This window comes from Vigna angularis, chromosome 9, assembly GCF_016808095.1.
Source record: "Vigna angularis cultivar LongXiaoDou No.4 chromosome 9, ASM1680809v1, whole genome shotgun sequence".
In the NCBI taxonomy this organism is placed as follows: domain Eukaryota; kingdom Viridiplantae; phylum Streptophyta; class Magnoliopsida; order Fabales; family Fabaceae; genus Vigna; species Vigna angularis.
This window is the reverse complement of record NC_068978.1, coordinates 9,940,303-9,964,686: the sequence shown is the minus strand read 5'-3', so window position 1 is coordinate 9,964,686 and position 24,384 is coordinate 9,940,303. Positions and strand designations below refer to the sequence as shown.

The window sequence follows — 24,384 nt, the reverse complement described above, 5'->3', positions numbered from 1 at the left end:
ATTAACACTTTGATGTATGAATTTAGAACTAGTTGATAAGGATTAGGACTAATATGCCTTGATGTGAATGTTTGAATAAAATAATGATATGATGTACAAAGTTTTATCTTCATATGATTCATGAAATCTAATTTCAACGAAGCTTCTCTTAAATTTTCCACCAAAGTATCTAAATTTCTTGTTATTACAATTTATTTCTGTAATCATGAATTCAATCGTTATTGTGTCTAAATTGATTTCGGTAAATAATTCTGATTAGACAAACAAAACACAAATCCCTTGGGAGAACGATATTTGGAACTTACACTTACTACTTGAAATGATTTGGTTCACTTGCCAAAATGTTATCAGCCCCTCATAGAAACCATGTGGCATACCCACGGACGTCATGAGGAACCTAGTTGTAACTTGAAATTTTAGGCAAGTTCAACTCATCCCTTTCCTCGGACGCATCAACTTGAACTTCACCCATCGTGTCATGAGTAGGGTCCTCTAGAGCCTCACCCTCATTATTGATCCCCTTATTTACATTTATCATGCTATAATTGATCCATAACACACTTCACTCGGTTGATCCTAAGCTATCAAATGACTTAAGCGATGACGCCAATGAACCAACATCGTCAGCATACCCTCGACCCTCTTGACCATAAAACCCCTTGGAAAAAGAAATGCTAATAGCAGACATTATTACCTTAAAGAAAAATCGTTCGCTGTGGGTAGAGCAGTAGTGCAAGAGAAAGGATGAAAATGGAAGCCCAACCCTAATGTTATTTATAGAATCAGAAGGCCAATAGTTGTGTAGTATACACCATCAGATCTAATCCAATCCAAAGGTTGGAAAGATCTTACGCTTCGCATCACATGTCAAAATTGAAACCGCCCATTTTAAGGCGTCCAATCACTAGATGAAAGTACCAGGTGACAATCACTAGAACAAACCCCTTCACCTAGTTCTCGAAAATGCTTGGGTTTGGGAGACCAATGTATAATATTTTTCCAAGTCACAAGGACGAGTCATCAGGTAGCGAACGACCACATCAAATCGTGTAACCATGTAGGACCTAAAAGCGAGGAATCTAGGGCATACCTATTCCAGAGCCAAAACATAAATGTCTGACATTAATGGTTAAGATGATTGATCGACTATTAAAGATACTGACTGATAGAAATGTCAGTATTATTCAATTAGTCTAAAAATAGGTTAGTTCAAGTCAACTTAGTAATTATGTTTAAGAAATATTTAGGTCGTAATTAAGTTAATGATAAGAAAAAGCCTTTACAATTTATATAAATAGAAAATCGAAACCAGATAATTGATTTCTTTTATGATTGAATTTAATACCTTTGCGTTGAGATTCTTTCTAACTTAAGTATTATAATGCTTTCTACAAATATCATCGAATATAAACTACACACAAATAACCTTGAAGGCCTACCAAACCAATCAAAGGAATAGTTGAAGATAAGGAGTTAAAAATACTTAATCAACCCATTGACAAAAAGAAAAAAAGTGAATATGTTAACTAATCGAGTAATCTTGCAAATAAATAGAATAATTTAAAAATTTGAAGACAATAACATGTATATTTTAAATAAAAATTAGTGACATATGTGAGTAAAATAAAATCCATATATATATAAAATCATATAAAGTCAAAGAACTTACAAATAATCCGTGGTAAATTTATAAACTTAAAACAAAATCCGTAGTAAATTTATAAATTAAAACAAAATATGATTGAATTGAAACATGCATATTACTCTTTCCTAATCCTATACCCTATCAGTAGTCTGAAAATAATGTTACCCAATTCTTCCACATTTGCCCTTAAATCAAATGCTCTTCTCTTCGTATACATCTCAGAATATCCCTTCGCTTTCACTCTCATATTCTATTAATGTGATGGATTTTTTCTGAAACATATATTATACCTTAAAAATAAGAATTTTTTTTTTTTGTAATTTCATTTATATCACCCTGTGGAAGAATATAATCCAAATTTAGAAGGCACAAACATTGGATTCAGATTGATCAAAGGGTTACTGCCATAGGTTGTTGTAAATAGCCATCGTTGATCCTTGACATTGTGAAAAATGTGGCTGATGCTATAGCAGTTTGCGTGCAGTCTTAGAAACTTTTACCATGCTATGTAAAACCATGGATGCCACCAATGTTGATACTGAAAAGTGGCAAGAGAAAATGTGAGCAACAAGATGAGGGCCATTGAATGGACTCCTTTTGGGATCTTCAGTTCCACCGCAAAGTATCTCTTGTGGGTGCTTGTGTTCCACCGCAAAGTCTCTGTCTTTGCCATGAACAGGTATTTAGTTTAGTATTTTCCATTTAGCCTTCTTTTTATTTGCATTTCTTTCTTTAATTGTGAAAATTTTAGTAAGGAGAACTTAGTTTAATGGATCAACTTGATTTGTTGGTGACAACAGTGGGTTCATGCAAGTGATTAATGATAAGGATCCCAAACAAACTCTTACCTTCCAAGGTGTGGATTCGAATCCCCTCTCGCCCACTTTTCCCTCTTGGCGGGAAACCCTCTTGAAGGTGATCTCTTGACGCCTAGAGACTTGTTGGGTGGCTGCAACAGGATACAACAGCTTGTAGTTAGTTAGGGCTTTTGCTGGCACTCTGAGCATGTCGTTGACACCCATAGTATTTAGGGTGTCTGTTCTACCACTTTTATTGAATAAGAAAATACATCTTGAAGTGGTGGTAAAAGGGTTTCAATTATGATGGCTGGAAAAAAAAATGTACAGGGGGATTGATTGTAAAAGTATTTTCAGTTTGGGGACAATAATTTAATCATTTAACAGGTCTTCCATGTTCTAGGAGTGTTGGTTAATTGTTTTGTTCTAAATTGGAAAATTTTCTTTGGATGGTTTGAGCGTATTTTGCTTCCATAATTATGTTCTGGGTCGAGTAGTTGAGTTCAGGGGAACAGGAGTTGCATTATAGATTCGTGAACAACAAAATTTGAATCACATGTGTCTCTCTTGGACTGTGAGCTAAATCTGGTTAACTATGGTATTCACGTCTTTCTGGAGATGCAGTTAGTAAAATGATATTGAAGGGAAAATAATGGAAGGAAAAAAAAGAGAAAAACAGAGAAGTTAAGATGATTTAGATTTGTTCTACTGCTAAGTCAAAGGTTTGTCTACATTAAAGTTACTTGTATTTTTCTTTGTTATTCTTTATGTTGTTGCAAGTTTGAGTCTAAGAGTATTTATTGGTCCTTTAAATTTGCAGGACAGGGAGGATTTTTGGAAATAAGAAAGAGTTCAAGTATGCTTCCCAAGAAAATGAAAAATCTGCATTACCAACAAAAATGTAACCAGATAAACATGACAAAATTCTACCTAAGTCAGTCATAAAAAAAGAGAACTATCCAAGAACTTTGACAACGAAGGCAATGGGCCTCATAAGGATATGGAAAACAAGGAAAGTCTCAAGCTCTAACCTTTCAAAATGTGTGAAGTGTTTCCTTTTATCTAACTCATGTGCTTTTTGGATTTCCTAGTACCATTAGGAGTTTAGGAGAAACATTAACAAGTGAGTGAAAAAATCTTATAATTATGTTATAGTAGATCTCAGGCTAGTGAATGCATGAAATCGAATACCAAGTTTCATTACCCTGCTCTAGATGAGTTTCAGAAGCAAGTTCCAATTATTTTGTCAGTTTCTCTCCATATTTTTTTAGTCAAGTTTGGATATAGTTTTCTCTTTTGGAATTGCGGTTATTCATAGTCTTCAAGTTCTTGATCTTAGTCCATCTAAAACTAATATCCAGATTATACTGTATATCTTTTATAAAGCCAGAACCGGGGGATTGCATTTAGAAGAATTTGTACGGTGTAAACAACAACATACAGTGATGATAAGATACTGTGTCAAATTATTGCTTTTAGTGTTAGTTCTGCTACGATCTGTACCAAAATATTAGTTTTAATATTGAAACTTTGCATGGTTGCTAGATTGTTTTTAATTTTTCAACCAATCATGAAACATCAATTGAGTTCTGGCATTGACATAAGATCTGAGAACTTAAGCTTTAAATTTCATGTTGTTGTTGACTGGGTATTTTTAACCATCAGAAGTTTGTTCATTGAAAAACTTAACCCATAATATTGGGTAAGGACCAAAAAAATAGTGGGATTTAAGTGTAACAAAGTTTAGTCCTACTCCTAACTTTCATTGGTATCTATGTCTAATGATCATGGAGTTTAGCAGTTTGGATCAAACTATAGATAACTAATCCAACAGATCAAAGAAAATTTGCACTGTCAACAAATCATTCAACCTATTTTTTTAGCTATTTGGCAGGGTTTGAAATGGCTTTAAAATAACTAAAATTTAGTATGAGTGCTTCAGTTTCATCTGATAATGTTACTCTGTAATTTCATGGTCTTACCACAGAATTGGGAATCCTCAGTTGAAGAGGTTGGGTTCATCTCAAGCATGACATATGTCTGAATAAGGAAGTGGTAAGAGTTTTGGGGTTTCACATATGGTCAAACCTTTGTTGACAATTTGGGTGAAGATTAGAAGTGATGAGTCTATACATAAGTGTTTGATATTTGGTTTCTCCTTTAGGTGATATTTTTCAGTGCTAATGCTACACCATGTATTTGGACCTTGATCTGGATCTTAAAATTTGAAGGAGGCACATCATACAAAGTGATCTCAATGAATTTAACCCAATGCATGAAGGTATTGGCTAGCCTGATCGTTGATCATTGGGTTCCCTATCTCTCAAGTTAAAAATTATGGAAGCAGGTATTGACATGTGTTATATGATATTTGTTGGAAGTCTCACATTGACTAGAGATAAGGTTAATTTAGAGTTTATATGTGGGTGTAAACCTCACCTTACAAGTTGGTTTTGTGGTAATGAGTTAGACTTAAAGTCCACTTCTTAACATGGATTCAAAGCCATGAGTTAGAGCCTATCGTAGTGAGATTTATGTTTGTTGGGCATATCATTCCACCGTTATCAGACCGCTATCCAATCATCCATTAATGTTTAGTTCCACTAGACATCACCTTACAAACTGGTTTTGTGGAGTTGAATTAGAATTAAAGTCCACTTCTTAATAATATTTCCTTCCTAACATGGTCACTCTTTTTATACATTGTACTCTGTTTCCCCATATTTAGTCTTGTGAAGCAGTCTTGTCCCCAAATTATAGTAGGGGATGGTAAGATAAACTTGGAAAATCTACCAAGATAGGCTTTGATACCATCTTGGAAAGTAGATTTAGGCCTAATTCAATCCTACAAAACCAACTTAGAAGGTGAGCTTGCACTCTCTTATATAATACACTTTGGCTATGTCTCTAGTCGATATGAGATCCCCAACAAGTGATATGCATCATTGTGAAAGGCTAGGAACACGCTCTCTCTACATTTATATCATTTATTATTTATATTTATTGTTTTTGGATTGACAACTTGATATCATTTATGATTCATATTCAAAAATTAGCTAAAAATTCATGATTTTAATGGTAATTTCATACCTTCGGTTACGAATTTAAAGTTTGTTTGTATATTTTAGTTAAAGTCAACTACGCATTTATTTACTCCACTTTATCAAATTACAAATGTTTAGGTATTAAATGAAAATGCAAAGCTACGAACCCTACGCCTCTTTATAAGATCTGCCGCATCGGCCCTTTTCCTTGAACACAAGATCTGAATAGCTTGCAAGATTTATCAAATTCAACAGAGTTTAGTAGCAATTTGGTGAACTAATTGAGGTATGTTCCCTAATTTCTTTATTTTTCTTTTGAAGGTTGTTCAGACACCTTTAGAAGATATTTGCTTTAAGCATTTTCTGTGTTCATTTCCAAAGAAGTTGAAAATTGTTTGATTAAAGATTAGAAAACATTTTCCTCAAAAATGTCTTAAAATACATGCCAAAATTTGGATTTATTTTTCATTATCTATTTTCTTTGTGTGTTCCCATCAATTGCAACCATTAGAGTCCCTGATCAGGACTAATAAATCCCTAACAAACCATCACCCCTCAAAGTTGTTAATGGTTCCGACACTAGCTTTGAAGCCACTGGTGACAATGTTTATGACTATGGCATCATCTAGACAACCATTAACTTCTTTCTAGAGGCTAGTTGGTCTCAAGTCACATTTTTTGCATTAGGGAGGTATCTGATGAGGAAGGTGGTTTGAAGTAAGGAATGACACTAGACATGCTTGATAATGGTGGGGAGGTAGAAAAGAGTGATGAGCCAAACAAATATTGAAATGAAAACTATTTTTAGAACATCAAAACAAGAATATGTGATGTTTTGCTAACCAGATGCTCCATTAGAGTTATTTAGTTCTTTGATTGGAAGTTTTCCTTTGTTTTTACGTACATGGGTTTGGTTTGGTCTCCTCATTTTTGTATTTATTTTCTTTTTTCTAATAATATTTTTCATGTGATGACAAATGATTGGTATATTTGTGATGTCAACTTATCTGAGTTGTCAAGGTACAGAGTGATGTCTAACATGAATTTATAAAAAAAGAAGCCAAATAGTCTTTAAGTATCAATATTAAAATAGTTTCCTTGATAGTATAAGTAATCTGAGTTTATTTGTATGAAATGAAATATAGGTGAAACTGTAGTTTCTCAATTCTTTTGGTGTTCCCTTTGACAATTGTTGTTAACAAGATTTTAAGTTATGCTTGTGCTTGCATGTATGTTGTGTTGTGATTATTGTGGGACACATAAAGTGATATGATGTGGTTGGAGAATCACTTCAAAACAGTATCTAATGATGTTAAACCTTGTGTTGTTTGTAAGTTGGCTTGGATAAATTTGGAGAAGAAAAACAACTCTGTCCTCTTCCATATTTCTTTTCTTATTTTTCATTGTATCAATCAATCAATCAATCAAATCAATTATAATTCGGCTCAATGTAGGCCTAAGTGGTTTCGATTAAATAAATGCTATGTTAACTATTAATTTTATGTATCTTTTTATGAAGTTTTTTTTTATATAAGACACGATGTGTAAGTATAAAATCAACTATACATTAATCCAAAATTGGATTTTGAAGAGCGAGCTACAGTGGAGTGGAATGACCCCTGCATGCTATTCCATAGCGAAGTGGTTTACTGTAGTGGTCTGAGCAGACAGGATAGCAACACCATGGGTTGATTCTGTTAAAAAAAACCCTTTTAATAGTGACATTTTGGGCTTTTTTGGGAGAGGGTATAATTTTTGGATTTCAATTTCCGAACATGAAATCTACAAATATTAGTGTAGTGAAGATGATAAAGAAGAAAACTTGGATTTAGAAGATGATGATTCCTATCAAGAAAGCTAGTATTTGATTAACAGTGATATAGAGATAATAAACGTATAAACACATTAAAAATAGTAGTCTGTACTTTAGAGAATAAGATAAAGTAAAAAAGGAAAAATAATATAGTATTCATAAATATATAAATTTATATGGTATTCCATTATTTCCCCATCAAAATCAGCAATCTTATGGAGATTAATTCATGCCGATATTCCTACTTATGAAAATTTAAGGAAAAGAGAGATCATGTTTCCCATTATTCCTACTTTTGAATAGGTGGTTAAATTGTATGGGCCTGCTTAAGGAGATGGGGTTGAAGGTTTACATATATAGAGAGAGTGTAATAGATGTGCTGCCTTACTTGCCTTCTTTTCTTAGTATTGGTTTTTCTAGGGACACATACCATTTACTGTTTTATAGGTTTTTGCTTTTTGTTGATGGGTTTGGTTTACCCCACCCATGATCTTGTATAGGTTTTCTTTCCTTCTAATAATCTAATATGTTGCAGCTGATTGATGTTATCTGGGGTACTAACCTAGTTAGGATAGTACATAGCATAGTGATGCTATAGCATACTTGCTTTTAATAAAAAAGGGGTTTGGATGTATGCTAATTTCATGAATAAAGTTATCTATGTGCATAGAAGTTTCGTTTGGTTTCAAAATTGGATCCACAAGCGAATTAAAATTTTCTTCTTTTTTCATTCATGGTATTTTTGGTATGATCTTTTTTGTCGTTTACATAGGATTGGACTGTTTATACTTTAGTTCAAAAAATTTAAAATGCTTTGACAACTTGAAAGGCAATGTGCAGTAAGGGAGATCATACTTATTTTTAATTCATTATATTACTTCATAATGTAATTGTAAATTCAAGATGAAGGGTTTTAATTTAGGTAGACCAATCAAATATATTTGAAGTTATCCTCAACAGTATAGTTTTATCCTTACACAGTTTCTGGATCCCTCTTATTCTGATGTGTATTCAATTCATTCATGTGTCATTTTTGGAAGTCTTCTAGAGTCACTTGTTATTCCTGCCTCATTTTTTATTTTTTTGCATAAAAAAACACTCCATGCTCACATCAGGTACAGGGATTTCAACTATTTCCTGGGGCCCCCCTTAGAGTTGGTTAGAGAGTTCAGAATGTTGTGAGGGATTTTTTGTTGTTTGGATGAGAAAACAGCTTGATTAATGTTACAAAATTAAGACCTTATTGCTGAAAATTCTTTATAAACAATATAGTTGATTAATGCGATGTGTATAAATGTAAAATCTCCTTTCTTGTTCTCACTCTTGACATTTTTTTGACCCAGATATACTTTCTGTCTTATATTCCTTAAAATGGATTCAAATATGTTCCAATCAGCTGATTCAAGAAAATACTATTGTCCAGTATTGGGCTTGAAAGTTTTAGTTCTAGACAATAACTTGAAATGTCTTGCAGCGGTGTCAAAAATGCTTCAAGCCCTAGGATATGAAGGTAAGTGGCAGTGAACACATATTTCTGAAAGCTAAAAGTTATTTTTCTTTTATATATACGTGGCTTATATACTGTTTAATTGCATTGAAATATCTTTGCAACCTCAACTTCAGATGTTCCGCAATAGCTTAAATGATACTTGATAAGATAACATGTATAGATATGCTTGCTTAGGTCAGAATATCTTGTTCGTTAATCATTTCCTCCTGTTTTGTTATCAAAGCTTATAATGTTTGAGGGATTAGAGATCCTCCAATATGACTTGGTTCTAACATCCACAACTACGATTGTAGTCACACAATAAATAAAGTTTAGCTAAAAAATGATGCTTCTAAAAATACATACAAAATGAAGTGAGTAAAAAAATTCAAGAAAACTTAACTCTGGCCGTGACTATGCATATAAATTGTGCGTACATGGATCTTTCTCTTAGAAGATTATCATATGATTTTATTACATAATGTAGTGTAGCAATAATAGTTGTTTCTAATTTTATTAGTTGAGGCCAAAATTATGAGGGTATTATTTCCTCTTCTCACTAGTTAATGAACTTGATGGCCTTCACAGTATATAATCATTGGTTTATTTTTTAAAATTTCCTACTTTCTTGTACTACTAGTTGTGACTGCTTCACTTGCTTCTGAGGCATTATCCATTGTCAAGGAGAAGAGGAATGAGCTTAACCTTGCCCTTGTCGAGGTTCACTTACCTGACATGGGGATAGTTTTGCTATCTCAGAAAATAAGAGAATTAACAACCATGCCATATTTCCGTTAAGTTCTCAAATTATCTTTAGCTTGTTTTATTTGTAACCACAAATGTCATTCATGATTTCCATCTTTAATTGACAGCCTGTTTATTGTTTCTGTAGTTATGACGGCTAATAATAACACTCTTGGAGAGCTGTTTGGATCTAAACTATGTTTTGAAAAACCAATTAAGATTTCAGATCTAAACAGTCTGTGGAAATATGCATTATGGAGGATAGAAGATGGAAGAGTAATAACTATAGATGTAGAGGGTTTTGGGAGGTTTCAGTCACAAGAAACTATTGTAAACAACAATAGAGAATGTGAGTCATTCATAAATACTGGAGGACAGACTCTCCAAAGTGTTATAATTGGAGAACGTAAACATGAAATAGGGGGAAAACAAAGTGAATCATTAATGCTGGGTAGGAAAAGGCTCAATCAGACTTATGATTCACATGTGAAGTTCTTAGGAGGTGGAGGTGTTGAATTGGCCGGAACCAGTGGTAAGTTTGGTCTTAGCTTATTTATTTATTTGTCATTTATGCTGTAGCTGCCAGCTATAAGAGTAACACTTGCTGTTTTTCTTTTGAGAAGCTCTTCCAGATCAAAGAACCCAGCTTAGGAATGTGTCAGGACTTGCAATACAAAATATTGAAAGTCATTTCCAGGTTTGTTCTTTTCTTTTCAATAAATTCCCTTTTACGTATGCAGGCTTATACCATGGCATGATCTGTGAGTGAAGAGTTTATTTCTGTTATTGAATCTATGATCACCAAGTCATATGACGGAAACCTTACTGCCGCATCAAGGTGTTTCAAAATAGGCAGACTATACTTGAAAATTAGTTGTGCTTATTAAAAGTCGGCAATATGGTTTCAGCTATATTTCATTTCCTAGCTTATGAAGCTGCTAAATACTATAGTTTGGAGTTTTGTTTCAATATTGATTGTGTTCAGGACGTAAGGAAGTTATAAAGTCAGTTACAAAGTATTCATAGAATTTTGTGTGGGATTATGAAGTCAGTTATATTTCATTTCCTAGCTTTATGAAGCTGCTAAATACTATAGTTTGGAGTTTTGTTTCAATATTGATTGTGTTCAGGACGTAAGGAAATTATAAAGTCAGTTACAAAGTATTCATAGGATTTTGTGTGGGATTATGGTTGCAAGATTATCTGCAATTGTAAGGAAATATAATAGGGAAAGGCCCTCATGTTTCTAAGCATTTTCTCTTTAATACAAATTTTTGAAGGGGAGACTTTTGGATGACAGCATTTTCTCCTTTTCTTTTGCGCCATTCAAGATTTAATGACAGAAGCATACTCTCTTTCTTTCTCTCTCTAAATTGTCATACTCTATTTCTAGATTTGCAACTTATATTTTTAGATTCATATATGTTTTAGCTGACTGCAGCCCTAGTAATTATTTCAACACACTGCTAGTTAGTCTCCACTTGATTGAGCATTATGATGTACTTGAATCATAACCTATATGTATATTTATCTATTTCAGCAATACTTGAGACAAGTTAGTCCAATTCAACACCACAGTAATATGCATTCTTCTAATTTGAATATGGGATCACAACATCTGTTTCAAGCCGACAATGATAATAGGAAAAGGTGTCAACTGCAAAACCTTCCTATGAATATTTGTGATTGCATGCATCAGTATTCTCTACGGAACCCTTTACTTGATTTTCTAAATTCAAGTGATCAAACATCAACTTCTGGAAAAAATCAATTTTACACATCTGACTCTGGTGAATTTATGAACAATGAAAATAATATTGATGGAAAAGTTTTCAGTGAGGATACATGCATCTATTGTGTGGATGATTTTTCAGGACAAAGTGAAATGAATTTTTGTACACTATCATCTAACGAGATGTGTCAGCAATTTCCACCATCATTTCCCGTTCCTCTTCTACCATCAGATGGAAAAGAAGATAACATTTCTGAGGTCAAAGCAGATGAAATTCTTTATCCTCCAAATGGAACTCAAAAGTTCAGTGATGAGGATTTAAATACCTGCTTATCAATGTATAATGATCCATGGTACGAGTATGCATGCATCTTCATGATATTACATTTTGTCTGGTTCCTATTATCATTCAGGCTTATTCTCCATTCTTATCCTTCCTTTTCTTTTTGTTGACTTATTATGTAGAGAATTGCTGAGTGATGCTGTTGTTATGAGCTGTGGAGGACTTTGTGGAGAGCTTCAAGAAAATAGAGTTCACATAATGATTTGTGGACTTTTTGTTGTACTTTTATATTTATACTTTTGTCTTACCTGATTCTCGATTGAGTATTGTTGATACTGTTTATGGGCTTGACTAATGACTAATTGAAAGTTTGCTTGACCATATTAATTATCTTTAATAACAAACATGTTTTTATTATCTTGAAGCATTCATGTGAAATGTTATTTCAATTGAGGATTTGGGTTCCTGACCTATATTTTATTTTTTTTTAAATGTTTACTAAAAACATTTTACTTTGTTTTACACAGATAGGAGTTTATTATTTCATTCTGTCTTTTATTACTTAATTTAGATATTAGTTTTATATTACAGTGGTAATTGCCATATTAATTAGCCCGATGAAAATATGGTTTAATTTGGTTGAAAATATTTTAAGATGTAAAATTAATTCATGGCATAATGTACAGCATAAAAAAACAATTAAACTAAGATTTAGTTAAAATAATCGATCTTTTTTAATTAAAATATTATAAGAGTTCTAAATTAATTAAAAAGTATAATTATCCAAAAGTATTCTTTTATAAAAAATTGAAATTGATATAAAAATATCTTCTAGCTATATTATTTATATTAATTTACATATATTAACTAATTGAAGAGGCAATTTCATCAAACACTTATAATTTTGCAATTTAACAAGTTAGTGTAACGGATTTTAACTAAGAATTTTAAGACCTTATTCTCTTCTGCCATTTGGATTTCGAATATGTTGTTTCCGAAAGTTTATACTTTTTGTCTTTAGGTAATGATAGTTTACTGATTAATCCAAAATAACCTTTCCCGAACTGTATTTCAATATATAACATTTTTTTATTAACTAAAAGGTGTATGACAACAACACTTTGATTATTCTTGACCATTTAACTTTCTTAGTATGGCCCAAAGTATTCCCCGTAATATTTACTTATTGATTGAAATAAGGATTAAATATATTTTTTATTTCCAAAACTATTATAAAAGGTTGTGTTTTGTTCTTAAACTACATTATAGGATATTTCATCTCTAATTTTATGAAAATCATTTAAAATATCATTTTCAGCAAACATGTAAAAGTTATATTTTAGTCCATAACAGAACTTTGTCTCACATGAAACACCTTACATGTCATTTATTAGAAAGGATGTTTTACATGATTTTCAGACATTAAATACTTCATAATTTGGTGTAGGAATGAAACAAAAAAAAAATTATAATAATTTAGAGACGAAAAACAATGAAGTCTCTCTTGCACAGCATTATATAAAACTGCATAATACAAAGTCAAGGACCAAGGGGCATAAAAGAAAGACATGGAATATACAATACGTGAATATCTCCATTTCATTGAATGAGGTGATTGGGGAAATGTAATGTAGACAAATGTACAACCTCATTCATACACAACCTCGAGGATAATGCACTTAATCCTAAGCACTTAAAAGTCCAAGATAATCATCAATTATAGACATGGCAGATGATCGATATCCAGAACCAAAGAGATTATAATGATTTAGATAATGATACAGCATATAAAGGTCTCTCCTCTCCTCAAAGCCTGGTTGTTTAGGCATCACCTGCAGAGAGCATGTGAAATTATTTTCAGAAAAATGTTGCTTTTGGAAGATTATGAAACCAACATTTCACATGCCAACCCAAAAGCAAGATGGTGTTTCTTTGAAACATGGTAATTGTATCCGGATAGAACTAGTTTGATAGAGAAGCTAAATACATATTCACAAAAAAAACCATATAAAATAACTAACTTTGATAGATAGATGTTTGTTGACAAAACGCGATTTAGTTGGCCTGAGAAACATTGCTGGAAGCTTTTGTTTGATATAATCTGATCTTACATCAACAAAAAAAGGCCACAAATTGTGGTTGGTCTAATTTAAGAAGTTTACCACAAAATAAAATTTTGATTGAACTTACTAGTGACATACACAACTAAGGTAGTAAGAGTGTCAACTTTCAGACACAAATGTGGGCACATGGAACTCGAGTGGAAACACAATTACCAGAAAAAGAAAAAAAAATCATCAGTAGACAATGAGACAACTGGGCAGACATGTCAAGAGACATGAGACAAATTCGAGTTTTCGAAATACACAGGCTCTGCTATATAGAATCAATGTAATAATTACAACCATGGTTATCAAACTCTCAAGTTAACTCGTAAACTCATACCAGTTTACGTTTCCAGACATGGCTTCCGAGTTAACTCGGAAGTAAACTCTTTTCTGCATAAACTCGGTAAAATCGACTGTGAAATCGGTAGGATCGTATAGAATCGCGAGTTTGGAGCGATTATGCGAGCTTGAAAAGGGAAAAAATTAAGAAAAACACGGTTTCATGACTTGATTGTCACTATCTCTCACGCCCCTCTGTCTCTCTCTATGGTCATCGCCATTGTCTCACTTCCTTAATGAAATGCATCAAAATTAATGACAATAATCCAAGTATTTATGTTTTACAATATTTATTTTTATGAACAATATATCTATAAATTTTATTTATTTAAAGTTATATAATTTTGTAAACTTATTTGAAATAAGATATTATTTATATAATATTTTTTCATCTGAAGCAAACTCTTACGGGTTTACGAATCGAGTTTTCTCGACTCTCACGAGTTTACATAAACTCTCGAGTTTACATAAACTCTCGAGTTTGATAACTTTGATTACAACAATCTCAAATATTGAGATAACCATATGTGAGAAAATGTGGTATAATATTATTATGAATCTTTTATACCATAAGTCGGAAAACAGTATCACCTTAAAATAAGAATCATAGAATGAGCCTCCAAAGCCAGCACACCAAGACATGCCGAATTCTGCTTCACTGTGTCCATCTGCAGAATAAAACAACAATTGTCAGTTCTTTTTTTCTCAAAGCTCGTACGATTATTATAGTCTTACATTGCATGTTTACATTAGCCACACTATGGCCAAATTTAGAAGACCTTGCTGGCACTTAATAGTTCTGGGGATGTAACCTAATTGAGCTTTGCTTCCAACTTCCCATCCTTAACTCAATAAGGTCTTCCAAAATGTGTTTAATAAAATATTAAATTAGGCTAAAATTTTGGGCCAAGAATGGCTTTGAAAAGTTCACCTAGAGACATGGCATTACAACTCATTTAGAAGTCTACTTCACCAAGTTTCAGCAATTTAAAATTTATTTCAACTACTTTGACAGCCAATTGTATAGTGAGTCACATATATCGAAAGTCACAAATTTCTGAATTCAAACAAGACCCTCTTACTTTTCCTTTGTGCTTTTGTGTTCCTACGGTACAAGGCTTTTGTTGCTGTATTTTAGGGAGTTAAATTATCCCTGACACGAATTTCAACTGCTAATCTGGTTCCAAACTTGAGCTGCCATACAAAACCTTTTGTAAATGCTTGACTTACAATAACATGCAGGGTCCAATATGACAGGTTCTCCATTTTTGTTAGAACTAATGTTTCCACTCCAGAGGTCTCCATGTAGTAAGCATGGTTCTATCTTCACATTGGCAAACAGGCGTCCCATGCTTTTCACTAGTCTCTGTCCTATAGAACAAGTCAAGCAATATGTCTGTTGTCATTTTGAGAGTTCCAATACAAACAGAACATTATATGTCAACAATACTAGTAAAGAATAAAAATTGTAATGAACAGAGATCATGAACAAATGGCAAGTTTGAGTAACATAGCTAATAGTGCTTGATTGTACTTAGTTTCTTATGTAATATTTCTGCCATAAATACATTTCTTACCCGAGGTTTAGATTATAGATTAAATTAATTATTAAATGTTTAGAATGTCTTAATAATTTCTTCCCTCAAGGTACTACATTCTTACTTCCAGTTAAACTCTCAAAGACATTTTTTATAACGATTACTCCAAGAAAAATTGTGAAAACAGGAAATGGTCACTAAAGGAAAGTTGCATGCCAACTAATAGCACTACCTCTAAGTGTGAAAATATAACCTGTCAAGGACCTTCTACGATCAAGATCATCAGCGTAATCTGAATCACAAAAAGCACTTCTCTGATAATCCAGCAGATGTGATTACAAAAGCTCTTCCATCATTAAAGTTCAAGCATTGTTTGGACATAGTTGGAGTTACATATGTAACTTGACATTAGAAGTAGGTGGAGCAACACCGAGGAACTAGGAAAGCTATTTGACATATGGAATTCAAGCCAAGATGGAGATTTGTAATGTATGGCTTAAATACATTTATATATATATATAGTCAATAGTTACTGTTTCGGATATAAGGTTGACGTCCTAAACTCAAAGCACTCAAGATTGTGTGGATGGCCGGACGGACCTTGAAGACTAGGCGGACCTTGCAAACCAGACAGACCAAGCATTATTGAAGACCGGGCGGACATTTCTCCAAGCGGTCGAACGTTGGGAGCCGGACGAACGTTGAAGCGGACAGACGATTCTTGAAGCGGACGGGTGTCGAAGACTTGTCGGACGTAGCTCCAAGCAGACGAAGGTTGGGATCTGGACGAACGTTGAAGCAGACGGACGATTCTTGTGGCGGACGAGTGTTAAAGGCTTGTCAGATGTAGCTCCATGCGGACGGACGTTGGGAGCTGGACGAATGTTGATGCGAACGAACGATTCTTGTGGCGGACGGGTGTTGAAGGCTTGTCGGACATAGCTCCATGCACTACAGGTGGTCGTCCTCCTCCTTCTCCAAGCCGGGCGGGCGGGCACCTGTCAAAGGCACTCCAACGCTCAAGTTAGTAATGTAACCGAGCGGTAAGTAATGCATGTATATAGTGCATCGTGGTCTGAATTCATACCTGAGACCTTTTTTTATATTAGTTGTAATGGGCTTTTACCTTTCGTCGGCCTAATGACGGCCCAATCGCACCTTAACCTTCATTAGGGGCTTAATGAGTCATTACCGTTTATAATCTAACCATGTAGTCGACCCGGGTAGTCGGCCAGTCGGTTCTATTGGTCGGTCAACTTGGATGGTCGGCCTAGCGGTTGGCTTGGATGATCGGCCTAGCAGTAGGTCTGGGTGGACGACCTTGGGAAGGTCGTTCGGTCCACGTGTGGTCGGTCCTGGGACGACCGTTCGGAGGACCGAACGGGAGATAAGCGTTTTGGGGGAACGTTCGGTCGGGAGACCATACGGTACACAAGCCCCCAAGCCCGAGCATGATGTTATTTCTGCGAAGGGGTTCTTGTACATGACCTTCCTGATAGGGACGAGTTCTCTGGTTGTTTTTTGTTTGTCCTCTTTGTTTGTTCATCACGATGGGTGGTTGAGAAAACGAGTCTTCCCTTTGTCGACTGAGCTAGATTCACTACTGATACTTCAATTAGATCGGCTGGAATTCCTTTGGTGAAGATCCACGGTCGTCGACCTTCGGTGAGACCGGCCGGGATTCGTTGGTGAAGATCAGATATGGCCGAATGGTTGTGGTTGAACACTGCAGGCCAGATTTTGCTAAGAGGTTGAGGCCGAACACGTACCTGTGAGGCCATGAGAAGCCGAGAGGTTGAGGCCAAGGTATGGGCGAGAGGTCGGGGGCTCTGAAGGCCACGCGGTTAAGGCCATTCAAGGAAGCACAGAACAGTTGAGACCGTTCGAGGCCAAGAAGTTGACCGTTCGAGGCCGAGAAGTTGAGGTCTTTGAAGGACGAACGGTTCAGGCCGAATGGCGTAGGTCAAACATTTGATGTCAAATTTGACTAAGTCCCTGTGAGACCGGATAGCAGAGCAGTTGAGGCCAGATGGTCGAATACTTGAGGTCGGATGGCCGAGATCTTGAGGCGTAATGGCCGAGCAATTGAGGCCGGATGGCCGAGAGCATGAGGCCGTATGGCCGAGAGTTTGAGGTCAAATGGTTGAGGTCGGGCACTTGATGCCAATGAATACTTGTGAGGACACGATTAAGAAAGTATCTGAGGTCAAGGTATGACCGGGCGAATGAGGAAACTGGAGACTAATGTAAGGCCGAACGGTTGAGGCCACGCAAGGCCGTGTTGAGGCCGATGTAAGGTCGGATGGTTGAGACGGAATGGCCGAATGCCTGTGAGGGCGGATGGTTGAATGCTTGATGCCACTTTGGGTAAATATCTACGAGGCCATGGATGGCCGAGAATAAGAGGTCAAGGCATGACCAAATAGTTGAGATTGAAGATCGGAAGCCAAATTTGGCTAAGAGGTTGGATACCCTCGAGGTCGGATGGCCAAATAAATGGGGCCGAATGGCTAGATAGTTGATGCCAAATTTGGCTAAGTATAGGGGAGGCTATGGGAGGCCGAACAGTTTAGGCCGGATGGCCGAGAGATTATGGCCGAATGGCCGAATACCTGAGGCCGAATGGCTGAGGGGTTGAAGTCGAATGGCTGAAAGGTTGAGGCCAAATGGACGAGAGCTTAGGCTGAACGGCTGAGAGCTTGAGGCTAAATGGCTGAGAGCTTGAGGCCGAATGGCCGAGCAGTTGAGGCCGAATGGCCAAATTGTTGAACGCTTGATGCCAAATTTTGGCTATATAACTGAGGCCGAATGGCCAAGTGGTTGAGGTCGAGCTCGTACATTGGAGCCTGAATGGCCGGATTGTTGAGCCCAAATTTGGCTAAGAGGTTGAGGCCGGATGACCGAATGGTTGAGGTCGGATGGCCGAGAGCTTGAGGCCGAATGACCGAGAGCTTGAGGCCACTATAAGGCCGGATGGTTGCAAGGCCATGGAAGGCCAAGTTGTTGAGGACGGACGTCTGAATAGTTGAGGCCGAACGGCCGAGAGCTTGAGGCCGAATGACCGGATGGTTGAGGCCGGATGGTCGAGAGCTTGAGGCCGAGTGGCCGAATAACTTGAGGCCACTGTAAGGCTGGATGGTTGCAAGGCCATGGAAGGCCAAGTTGTTGAGGACGGACGTCCGAATAGTTGAGGCCGAACGGCCGAATAACTTGAGGCCACTGTAAGGCCGGATGATTGCAAGGCCATGGAAGGCCAAGTTGTTGAGGACGGACGTCCGAATAGTTGAGGCCGAACAGCCGAGAGTTTGAGGCCGAATGGCCGGATGGTTGAGGCCGGATAGCCACGAGCTTGAGGATGAATGGCCGAATAACTTGAGGACACTGTAAGGCCGGATGGTTGCAAGGCCATGGAAGGCCAAGTTGTTGAGGACGGACGTCCGAATAGTTGAGGCCGAACGACCGAGAGCTTGAGGCCGAATGGCCAGATAACTTGAGGCCACTGTAAGGCTGGATGGTTGCAAGGCCATGTCCAAATAGTTGAGGCCGAACGACCGAGAGCTTGAGGCCGAATGGCCGGATGGTGATGCTGGTTCATCTGCTGAACGTGTCGTTCCATAACTTGGATTTTATCTGGAATCGAGCGGTAGTGGTTCTATGAGGAACTCGTTGTTCACCGCCCGACCAAGCTGACAGTGATTCCTTTAGGAACTCGCCGTTCATCAACTTGGGCTTTGTCTGGAATCGGGCGGCAGTGGTTCCGTAAAGAACTCGTCGTTCACCGCCCGGCCAAATTGACAGTGGTTCATTAAAGAACTCGTCGTTCATAAACTTGGGCTTTATCTAGAGTCGGGCAACAGTGGTTCACTAAAGAACTCGTCGTTCACTGCCCGGCCAAATTGACAATGGTTTATTAAAGAACTCGTCGTTCATCAACTTTAGCTTTATCTTGAGTAGGGCGGCAGTGGTTCATTAAAGAACTCGCCGTTCACCGCCCGAATTGTTGAGGCCGGATAGCCGAGGCTAGATAACGGAGGCCGGATGGCGGATGTACTTGAGGCCGCACGGCCTAATGATTTGACATTGATGCCAATTTTGACCATGTACCTACAAGGCCTGAGGCCAGATTTTACCGATCGGTAGAGGCCACGGGGGGCCAAGAGGTTGAGGCCAGATGGCTGAGGCCCGACAACAGAGGCCGGATGCTTATGTACCTGAGGCCATGGACGGCCGAGCAAACGAGGGCGGACGACCTAATGATTTAACACTGAGGCCAGATTTGGCTATGTACCTATGAGGCCATGGATGGTCGAGCAACTGAGGGCGGACGATTGAGGCCAAGAACGGTCGTGAAGTCGAGGCCAAGGTAAGGCCGGACGAGTTGGGCCATGGACGGCCGTGAAGTCGAGGCCTAGGTAAGGCCGGACGAGTGGGGCCATGGTTGGCCGTGAAGTCGAGGCCTAAGATAAGGCCGGACTACTGGGGCCGAACGGCCGTGAAGTCGAGGCCAACGTAAGGCTGGATGATTGGGGCCTTCGACGGCCGTGAAGTCGTGGCCAAGGTTAAGGAAGTACCTGATGGTGAGAGTTTCTACAGTTCGGATCAATATGTAGGGGCTGAGTCGACGTACTGATGTTGAGATGCGTCCTTGTCTGGTTCCTTGTGGATCACTGGGGATGCCGCTCGGCCCCACGGTGGGCGCCAAAATGTTTCGGATATAGGGTTGACGTCTTATACTCAAAGCACTCAAGATTGTGTGGATGGCGGGACGGACCTTGAAGACTGGGCGGACCTTGCAGACCGGACAGACCATGCATTATTGAAGACCGGGCGGACGTTGCTCCAAGCAGACGGATGTTGGGATCCGGACAAACATTAAAGCGGACGGGCGATTCTTGAAGCGGACGGGTGTTGAAGACTTGTCGAACGTAGCTCCAAGCAGACGGACGTTGGGAGCTAGACGAACGTTGAAGCGGACGGACGTTGAAGCGGACGGACGATTCTTGTGGCGAACATGTGTTGAAGGCTTGTCGGACGTAGCTCCAAGCGGACGGACGTTGGGAGCTGGATGATTGTTGATGCAGACGGACGATTCTAATGGCGGACATGTGTTGAAGGCTTGTCAGAAGTAGCTCCATGCACTCCAGGTGGTCGTCCTCCTCCTTCTCCAAGCCGAGCGGGCACCTGTCAAAGGCACTCCGATGCTCAAGTTAGTAATGTAACCGAGCGGTAAGTAATGCATGTATATAGTGCATCGTGGTCTGAAGTCATACCTGAGACCTTTATTTATATTAGTTGTAATGGACTTTTACCTTTCGGTGGCTTAATGACAGTCCAATCGCACCTTAACCTTCATGAAGGGCTTAATGAGTCATTACTGTTTATAATCTAACCATGTAGTTAACCCAAGTGGTCGGCCAGTCGGTTCTGCTGGTCGGCCTGGATGGTCGGCCTGGATGGTCGTCCTGGATGATCGGCCTAACGGTAAGTCTGGGTGGACGACCTTGGGAAGGTCGTTCGGTCCACGTGTGGTCGGTCCTGGGACGACCGTTCGGAGGACCGAACGGGAGATAAGCGTTTTGGGGGACCGTTCGGTCGGGAGACCATACGGTACAATTACCATTCATTAAATTAATGGTTTGGTTGATATGAATCGTTCATAACTAGTGGCTTATTTTACTTGTATTCTAATATAAATAGATACATAGGATTCTAACAAATCAAATGAAGCAGAGAAGAGAAAAACAATCCTTAGAGAGCACAGAGAGATAAAGAATTCATTGAGAATTCTTCTTTGTAATTTTTGTTCTTTTCATAATAATAGAGATTCTTAAAGCCACCTATTCTTCTAAGATGTCAAATATGGATTTTACCATAACAATATATAATCTCTGCATAAAGTAAGTTTAGAAAAGTCAAATTCACTTTTTTCTTCTCTTTCTTCCCTATAAGAACTTATGGAAAAACTCGTCTAAATAGACTCACAAGGATAAAATGTTATGTACAAGCTAGAATTAATTAATAGGAAGAATAGTAGTATCAGAACAAATTGACCTTTTTCGTAAATGGTTCTGTCACCGAATTGGTCCAATAATAACTTCAACTGGTAACCCAATCTATGCTCTCCATAAAATTGAACCCAATCTGATGACCAGGTGTTTATTTGTGGAGTACTGCAGCATAATATACATTACATTCTCAGCAATCAATTAGAAGAAACAAAAGATGATAACTGATAACAGTAACATTTACAACAACAATGATAATTTTCATGAAGAAGGTGCATTAAACCTGCCAATGGTGTTATCTACATCGAAACCATAGCCTTTACTGGACTTTCCAGCTTTATGCATTTCAGCAAGCTTCCTCCCTAGTTCAGACTGAGAAGCTCCAAATGAAAATTAAGGAGCATACACTTTCCTAATCAGAAGTAATTTCTAGGTTTCTCACCTGATAGCCTCTAGATGCACCAAATTGTATGAATTCCATGATGATGAAAGAACCACCAGTAGGTAGCGGTCCAAACTACAACTCCTAGCAGCAAGTCAACTCAAGCTCGCTCCAGCATGATATAGATAGTAAATACTAAATTATAGCTGTCACGGACAAATGTTAAGTATTCTCACCTTATATGGCTTAGGTACACAGATAGTCCCGGTTTCATACATAGCTCCTAAACCAAGAGCCTCTGCTTCAAACATGGATGGTCCAATACTCCTGATATAGAGTTTCAACTTTCAACCACATAGAACTTGTCATATATAAGAAGCTTTTGCTCCAATACAAGATGATCGAAACAACACAACACATTCAAAAGCAAAAGTTAAATCATAAGGCAAAACTCATCAACTCAACCACTAAATCAAAAGGAGAAGTTCCAATCCCCCCATCCGCTATACCTGTTTGTTTTAACAAAGAAGGAACCGACATCAGTATCATAGCGACTGGCAAGATTGATACAGCCACCACCAACAGGGCTAATTTTGGTTATCTTTGTAGCTTTCCCTTCTGAAAGAATCCACTCACGAACCGGATCCTCACTCATGCTCATGCTGAACTCTAGCAAAGAACTATAAACTTAGAAACCACAGTTATCTTTCATCAAATAATATATATTTAAATTAAATAACTTAAACCAAAGTACAATTTTGTCCAAAAAAAATCAAACAAAAATACAATTTTCTTCCGTTTTCGTACATACCCTTCTAACAATTGAAATAAGAACTGTAAAAAAGACAAATTCATAAGAGAAATTGCGTGTAATAGATAAAACTGTGATTTGCTACAAATGCATAGACATCCCATAAAATTGTTTTAGACAGTGATTGACAATGTGTTGTAGAATAAATGAAATTAGAATGTACTGAAGTAACACAGTGGACGCACTTGGTGATGATTTAGTGGTTTTGGTGAGAGAAGTTGGAAAACATGGAGGAAGTGAAGTGAAGCATGTCGAAGAGGATATCAATCTCATCTCTCTTCTCCTATCTACTTCCTTACTCTATCTTTTCTTCTTTATACTAACAATCGCACGTTCTGAACTCACCCTAAAAAATAAAAATACAAATACAAATATGGTGCAGTTTATGCCAGAAATAAAACTTAAATACTCTAATATATTATTTTCTCCATAAGATAAATTCTCAATTTAGATCTTAAAATGTTTAATTTAGTTTTTTTTTTAAATATTGATCCGTCTGAATATATAAAAAAATACCAAAATTACATCATAAATTTTATGAGATTATTTTATTAATAACACCTTGCATGATAAAAAAAATCTTAAACAAAAAAAGTTTAGCACAAAGAACAATTTCTTAGAAAAAAAAAGTATAAATTGTTAGCTAAATGATGAAGAGGAACTTTTAAAGCACAAAAAACCAATTCACCATGTGATCTTGGTTATTATCCAATTTATCGAGTAAAACCATTTCGTTGCGGCCGCTCTTATAATTAGTATCAGAGCTTGTTTTGATAGTCATTCAATATTTTTTCGAAAATATCTGGATAATATCAAACATTTGCCGAGGGTGCTTCAATTGACAAACCCTCTCTTTTTGTTGGGAAAATTATGTTTTTTGAAAAATAAGATGCAAATATTTTTAGAGTATGTCGATTTAGATATTTGGGATGCTGTTATAAATGGTCATTTTGTTCCTACTATCACTATAAATAATATGCAGGAAACTAAGCCATTTTTACAATGGACTTCTGATGAGAAAAGGAGAGCTCAATATGATGTTAGGCCAGAAATATAATTTAATCTGCTTTAACCCTTGATGGGTTTTACCGAATTTCTGCTTGTAAAAGCGCTAAGGAAATGTGAGAAATTTTAAGAGTAACTCATGAAGGAATAGATGAAGTTAATCGTGGCCGAAATAGTTCTTTAAATAGGGAAGAGTATAATTCAAGCTCTTCATCAAGCACAACATAAGGCATTGGCAATATTGATGAGCAAGCATATATTTGTTTAGTCGCGAACAACGATATAGCTAGAAGCCAAGTAAGTACTTCTAACGATTCTAATAATTCTAATGATATCGATTTTGATGAGAATGAATTGCATAATACTTATAGAGAATTATTGATAGAATCAGAAAAACTAGATATTATTCATAAAAAGTTGAAAAAGGATTTTAAAGAATTGCAAAAGAAATATGAAAAATCCTTAGAAGAAATCGAAACTTTAAATAATAAAGTTTCAATTTTAGAAAATAATATATAAGTGTATCTGCTAAGTGTAAACTTTGCAATGAACATAAATTGAAAATTAATAATCTTGAAAAGTCAATTGCAGTTAAATCAAACAAGCTCCTAAGAATAAGAATAAGAGAACACATGGGATATGGATAGAA

The 24,384-nt window shown here is 36.8% G+C and overlaps 2 protein-coding genes across 9 annotated transcripts; one reads left to right on the top strand and one right to left on the bottom strand.

Moving 5' to 3' along the window:
• The first annotated feature begins 2,183 nt into the window (after nt 1–2,183).
• On the top strand, nt 2,184–11,927 carry LOC108347561 (two-component response regulator ARR14). 7 transcript variants are annotated; one of them, XM_017586878.2, is made up of 12 exons: nt 2,184–2,324; nt 2,446–3,164; nt 3,263–3,483; nt 4,430–4,497; nt 4,607–4,789; nt 5,625–5,772; nt 8,643–8,809; nt 9,429–9,581; nt 9,681–10,064; nt 10,156–10,229; nt 11,073–11,617; nt 11,730–11,927. In XM_017586878.2, coding segments are annotated over exons 7-12 (1,296 nt in total). In that variant the 5' UTR covers nt 2,184–2,324; nt 2,446–3,164; nt 3,263–3,483; nt 4,430–4,497; nt 4,607–4,789; nt 5,625–5,772; nt 8,643–8,670; the 3' UTR covers nt 11,731–11,927. The 7 variants fall into 7 exon arrangements, with proteins under 7 accessions (XP_017442367.1, XP_052724590.1, XP_052724593.1 ...); XM_052868630.1 differs by having other exon boundaries at nt 3,263–4,497; nt 4,607–4,723; XM_052868633.1 differs by lacking the exon at nt 11,730–11,927 and having other exon boundaries at nt 3,263–4,497; nt 11,073–11,230; nt 11,407–11,542.
• A 1,100-nt stretch (nt 11,928–13,027) lies between these two features.
• On the bottom strand, nt 13,028–23,073 carry LOC108347511 (protein-ribulosamine 3-kinase, chloroplastic). Of its 2 annotated transcripts, none has more exons than XM_017586795.2 (9): nt 22,916–23,073; nt 22,429–22,588; nt 22,156–22,246; nt 21,980–22,054; nt 21,821–21,909; nt 21,584–21,702; nt 15,225–15,365; nt 14,586–14,662; nt 13,028–13,379 (listed from the first exon to the last, which is right to left on the bottom strand). In XM_017586795.2, exons 1-9 carry the CDS (start codon nt 23,001–23,003, stop codon nt 13,233–13,235), a joined length of 987 nt encoding a protein of 328 aa, XP_017442284.1. In that variant the 5' UTR covers nt 23,004–23,073; the 3' UTR covers nt 13,028–13,232. The 2 variants fall into 2 exon arrangements, with proteins under 2 accessions (XP_017442284.1, XP_017442285.1); XM_017586796.2 differs by having other exon boundaries at nt 22,429–22,581; nt 22,916–23,054.
• Between the last annotated feature and the right edge of the window lie 1,311 nt (nt 23,074–24,384).